The sequence below is a fragment of the Pyrgilauda ruficollis genome, unplaced genomic scaffold, assembly GCF_017590135.1.
Source record: "Pyrgilauda ruficollis isolate IOZ18807 unplaced genomic scaffold, ASM1759013v1 scaffold97, whole genome shotgun sequence".
NCBI lineage: Eukaryota > Metazoa > Chordata > Aves > Passeriformes > Passeridae > Pyrgilauda > Pyrgilauda ruficollis.
Genome location: NW_024531821.1, coordinates 3,584,065 through 3,590,064, shown reverse-complemented (window position 1 = coordinate 3,590,064; position 6,000 = coordinate 3,584,065). Strand labels below are relative to the sequence as shown.

The 6,000-nt window shown below is 57.8% G+C and overlaps 1 protein-coding gene across 1 annotated transcript in view; it reads left to right on the top strand.

The window, feature by feature from the left end:
* Nucleotides 1–4,883: 4,883 nt before the first annotated feature.
* Nucleotides 4,884–6,000, top strand: part of PPP2R2B (protein phosphatase 2 regulatory subunit Bbeta) — a 45,248-nt gene continuing 44,131 nt past the window's right edge. The window contains exon 1 of the mRNA XM_041489958.1: nt 4,884–5,002. Coding sequence (XP_041345892.1) covers nt 4,933–5,002 — 70 coding nt within the window. The 5' untranslated portion in view covers nt 4,884–4,932. The remainder of the gene's footprint in view (nt 5,003–6,000) is intronic.

The following is a 6,000-nucleotide window of genomic DNA, read 5'->3' as shown; positions in this document are numbered from 1 at the left end:
CCCTTCATGGTGGGTGGGAATGTCTTTGCTGGCTGCTGCAAGCTGCTGCCCTTCCTGAGCCGTGCCCAGGCTTCCTAGGCTGGGAGACAGGAGCATCAGTCCCTCTGGGGCAATATTTATAAACTGGCTGTGAAGGACTCATCGTCTGTGGTCCTCTGGAGACCAAGATCCCTGACCTGGTGTCTCTGGCCATCCCAGGGAGCTGCACCTGTGCTGTGGGTGTGTTCAGCACAGGGGATGGTGAGAAGCTCTGGCTTCCTGCAGGGTGGGGGGCTCTGCCCTGAGTCAGCTTTTTCCCTTTGGAGTTGTCCCTTAAGTATGGGCCAGCCAGCCACAAGCCCAGGTGGCTGACACAAGTTATGTGTGGAGAATAGGAGTATAATTACCCATTTTTGCTGCATAATTAGCTCTTCAGATTTGTGAAGCTAAAGTGCTGTCTCTACTGGAATCTGTGAGCTGAAGGACTTGGAGCACTGGACATGATGGGAGAAATTGTACAAGGGCTTTAAGTGCTCTCCTTCTCACAATGCCTATTGTGTGCCATGACCTTCAGCCAGATCACCAGGTGCTGGCTCTGATGTGAGATGTTGAGGGGTTCATGAAAGGCCTGGTTTCCCTTCCTTAGCAGAGATGGGCTTTCACTCAAAGCATCTCTGAGCTGCTCAGTGCAGGTGGACGTGGCCACCACCTGTGTTGGTGCACAGTTTGATCAGTCTGCAAGGCTGAGGTGCTGCAGAGTGAGAGCATGTCCCTGGAGCAGTCCCAGGAGCAGGTATCCTTCCACCCTGGGGAAGGGACAGAGAGGGGGAAGTGTCTACATGCAGCTTCAGGTTGCTGTGCTGCTCACAGTCCTGTGGCAGGCAGAGCCCTGGGGCTCTCACTGCCAGCCTGTCCCTGTGCCAGGGGCAGGTGCTGTCACCAGTGCTTCTACACACAGGCTGACCTCTGGCACTGTCCACAGCTCTGGGGGCACTGAGCTAACCACCAGTTAACCAACAGAAATAATTCTTACAAGTTTAAAAGCAATTTTGTTATCTACATGTAATGGTTAAACGATGAGGGTATTGTTCAAAGAGTAATTAGGAAAATAGATTGAGTGCTCGTGGATGGGAGAGTAAAATAAATGCTGTGAAGGAAGTTCTGTACTGAGCATAAAATTGGAAGTTTGATTCAATTATTCTTCACACACTGTTTAGATCCCACAGAAAGCTGAGCATGGAACTCTTCAGCCTCTCTAATTGAAACAAAAATCATTGGAGTGGAAAGTGTCCTGGCTCTTCAGGAGATGTCAAAGTACAGAACATGGCAGACACCTGGGGGTTTGGGAAACTGTGACAGCTACAAGCCGACCTTTGGCAAATTTAATCTGCAAATGGATTCCTGCTTAGGACAGCTAATGCTTTTAGTTATTGTAAAGGCTTGTTCCTGGGTTTTAAAAAGCTGAGAATAAATGGATTTCATGATGCAGCTCCTATGCGTGTTGCATAACAAACAGGTTGCTTCTGGATCTGTTTAAATGATACAGTGCATTGAAAAACTTTGCAGAACTTATGAATACGTAAGTATAGTTCATGCACAACGGGGGAATGATTTTTGCTACTTAATAAAGGAGAAGGGCCTTGGCACTTGTTAAAATGAAAATACGCTGAAGACGTGTCTACTGAAAAGGAAGGGAAGGAGGTCCCTGGTTGTTTTTGATATTCATGGGCATTGCAGGGGCTTGTTACTCAGCTGGGCATTGCCTTTGGCCTGAGGTTTGGCATCTGGGGTCTGGTGGGAGGAGGTAATATGGTAGCAATTGCTTATTCAAAACCTGTCTTTATTTTTCTTGTCTGAAGCTGCTCTTGCCTCTTACAGGACACCTGCAGGTGAGTGTAGCTTGTAGACAGAGAGGGATTTCCTGGGGACAGTGTTGTGGTGCAGCTTCAGCCTTTCTCTGTCTCTCTTTTCCTGCGGGAGGTCCGTGTCCTTCCCTCGGAGACAGGACTGCACAGGCAGGAGCCAGCAGCACTCCAGTCCTGTGCTGTGCTGGGGTCTGCTCCCCTGGGCTGTTGCATGCACGAGGAGCTGCCAGCAACATAAAAATTATTTCTGGAGCATGATGTTAGTGCTGTGGCTGTGTTTGGCCTGCAGGAGAGCTTTGGTCAGCATATCTTTGCTGTGCTGCAAAGCCATAGCCAGGTCCTGTGCCTTTCCACAGGGAGTGAATTCAGACTAGCCTGTGGCTTCCACCCACTGCAGCCAAGAGCAACCTCAGCCTCAAATACAAGGTGTTTTCTTGACTTAAACGTGTACGTGGTGATTATAGCAAGTAAATCACATTCCAGTATAATTCAGTGAAGGCTTGGACATAGAGACTTCAGGCTTATGCCTGTCTGATGAATGCTTCTGGCTTGTCACATTAGTAATCCCTGTATTAATGAGTGGCCTGTGACATGATGTGGTTGACTGACAAATCCTGAAGTTATATATGCATACGAGTAAGTGCCAGAGTTCTCCAAGGTGCAGTTTTACAATGTCTTGTATCAGCCTCTATGTGACAGCGTGTCAGAAAACATCCTGGGGAGGCAGGCAGCTGTGGGCCCGGGAATTCACCTTTCCTCATAAGGTCACAGTGGGTAGAACAAGCTCTCCCTCTCTTGCCTCTCGTCTGAGAGTGTCTGCACACTCCTCCAAGGGATGTGCGGTGCTGGTGTGGCACAGGTGTGCTGCTGTGGGGGTGCTGGGGGTGCTGGGGATGCTGCTGTGGTTGTGCAGCACTGGTGTGCTGCTGTGGGGGTGCTGGAGGTGCTGGAGGTGCTGCTGTGGTTGTGCAGCACTGGGGTGCTGGGGGTGCTGGAGGTGCTGCTGTGGTTGTGCAGCACTGGTGTGCTGGGGGTGCTGGAGGTGCTGCTGTGGTTGTGCAGCACTGGGGTGCTGCTGTGGGGGTGCTGGGGGTGCTGGGGGTGCTGCTGTGCTTGTGCAGCACTGGGGTGCTGCTGTGGGGTGTGCTGGGTGCAGCACGGGTGTGGGACATGCTGTCCAAAAGATGATGTACATACTGGATGTACTGGAGTCCTTGAGCCCTCTTGCTCAGAGGTGCTCTCTCCTGTGCTTCCCCCAGAATAAGCAGCCCCCAAGCAGGCAGTGAATCTCAGCAGAATAATAATAAATCTTGCACCTTCCCAATGAGATTTTAATTATGATACTACAGTTGGGAGAGGAAATCAAGCTGCAGTGCAGCACTGTATTTACAATGTTATCCACCATCTTTGTCCATTCCCTCTGCATCCTCCTGTTCCAGTAACAATTACACTCTGCTGAGGTGGCCCTGGGCTGCCAAGCAGCTCCTGTGCAGTGGCACGCCAAGCTCTGCAGTTCCTCCATGGTGTGGGGGTCTCGAGGGGTGCTGGGTGGGTGGGCACACAGCGGGAAGGTGCCACAGGCCTGTGCCCACATGTGCCAGCTCTCTGCTGCGCCCGGCCAGTGCCCAGCACTGATGATGTTCCTGTGCAGGGTGAACCAGGACAGTGCTAGGTGACAGCAGTGGGGAGCAGTGGGGTGCAGGCCCGGGTCAGACCCCAGGCTGGGTCTGTGCACCCGTTTCCCTTCAGCAGCTGAGTAGTGGAGGAGGGGGGCAGAAGGGACACTGTGGGTCAGAGGTAAGAGTGGGGAGTAGTGCTGTCCTCTCACTGCTGCCCAGTGTGTGCTTTGCTGCCTGGCTGGGGATTTCTTGTGCCCTGATGCTGCGGTTGGATTTTACTGCCAGCTTCAGGTGCTGGAGTTGAGGGAACTTTTCCTCTGAGAGTTTCCTCCCTGTGTCTGTCAGTGGCTCAGACAGTGCCAAGGCTTCTTCCTGGACTCTGCTAAGACACAAAACCCTTCCAGTGGGCAATTGTTTCCCTTTGGTGCACGCCAGATGATGAGTCCAGAATACAGCCTGTGCTTTCAGAGATGTGCCCTGAACAGGAAAGCCCTCCCTTCCCCTATAGCCCTTGGGTTCATTTTCTTCTCTGGATGTCACCAATCCTCCCATTCACATCGACCTTTGTGGTCATAAGTCACTGACCATTCCTACCCCCTTCCAAAGTCAAGACAGGGTGAGCCTGAACCAACTGCCCGTGGGCACACACCTCCTTAGCACAGCTGGCACGGCCACCTCCATGGCCCTCACTGCATCTCCTGTCCCGGGACTGCCAGCGTTCGCATGCTCTGGCTCTGCCAAAAAAGGGTCTGCTGCCAGCCCTCGCCTGCGGTCTTGTGTTTGTGCAGGGAGGTCAGGGAGCAGCAGTCCTTCTGCCTGAAGGCTGCAGGAGCTTCCCCATGGGCAGTGGTCCAGCAGAGGCAGTGACGCCCCGGGCAGGAAGGAGCAATCCCCGGTCAGCAGTGTCCCCGGGGCAGGTGCGTCACCAGGTATGCCAGCACCCCGCGGCAGGAGCGTCCCGGGGCAGCAACATCCCCAGGCAGGAGGGCGCGTTCCAGGGCAGGAGCATCCCCCCTGGCAGGAGCCTCTCCAGGGGTGGGAGCATACCCCGGCGGGAACCTCTCCCGGGGTGGGAGCATCCCCGGGTGGGAGCCTCTCCCGGGGTGGGAGCATCCAGGGGTGGGAGCATCCCCCGGGGTGGGAGCATCCCCGGGCGGGAGCCTCTCCCGGGGTGGGAGCATCCCGGGGTGGGAGCGTTCCTGGGGCAGGTGCGTCTCGGAGCAGGACCGTGTTCGGGCCGGTGCCGGTGCCGGGGTGGGGCCGGTGCCAGGGCTGGGGCCGGGGCCGCGCCGCGCTCCGCCCGCCCGCGCGGTGCCGGTCGGTGCCGTATGGGAGGAGCCACCGGGCACCGCCGCCCCTGCGCCCCCCCCGCCGCATTTGGCGGCCGCCGCCGCGGAGCAGGGCGCGGGGGGGGATGATGGATCCGCGGCTGCGGCTGCTGACGCCCCGCGCCCGCCTGCCCGCCGTCAATGGAGGAGGACGCTGAGACCCGTAAGATCAGCAGCAGTTTCCTGCGAGACCACAGCTATGCCACGGAAGGTGAGCCCGGCCCGCAGCCCCCGGCCCGCCCGCAGCAGGTGAGGCCGCCCCGCAGCGGCCCCGGCCCCCGCCCGCAGCGCCGCGCGTCGCTCCGCGGCTGTCCCGGGACCGGCGCCGCTGCCCCGGCCCGGCCGCTCAGCTCCCCGCGGCCCCGGGGCTCGGTGCGGGCGCGGCGAAGCCGCTGCGGTGACTCAGCAGCGCCGGGTGTCGCTGGGTGGGCTCCCCGGGCCGGGCCGGTCCCTCGGCGGAGCCGGGGCGCCGAGCGAGAGCCGCCGCAGCAGCGCTCGGGACGCAGCCGCCCAGCCCCGCCGGGCCCCTCCAGGAGCTCCCGCGCCTTCGCTCCTCCGGCTCCGGGAGAAAGGGGGGTCCCGACCCTCCCGCAAGCCCTTCCCCGCTGGAGCGGGGCCCGCGGGGCCGCAGCGATGCGGGGCTCGCCGGAGCCGGAGGGATGCGGGCGGCGGCCGCGGCTCCACGTCGGCTCCCTCAGCCCCTGAGGGCGTTCGCGGTGCTGCAGGTGGCTGGAGCCGCGCTGTGGGTGCGGGAATACGGCAAACGCTGGCGCAGATCTCGTCAATGGAGCAGTTGTTTTGGGGTTATTTTCACTACAAGCCGCTTCGGGAAGGTGTAGTGAAGTGCATCCTGGCTGGTGCGTTGCAGATGCAAGGAGATGCCAAGGCTGTTGCACATGGATAATGTCACAGCCCTGGTGAGGCTCATGGTGCATTTGAAAGTGGTTTCCCATAATAGCTCAAGAGCAGGGAAGATGGTGTGGCCATGTTCGGTTCAGGCACCAGAACATGAGCTCAGCCTGCACATGCTGCTGCAGCCACCACAAAGGCAGCTCCAGCAGCGAGGGGTGAAGGAGGGATGGGGATGGAGCTGCTGTTGCCTCTGCTATCTTCCCTGGTAGCTGAAGAGCTGTCAACTTCACATCAGCTCTGTCACAACGTCCCTTTGCTCTCTCGCTTCAGGAGGAAAGTGCAGCTGATGTAAAGCAA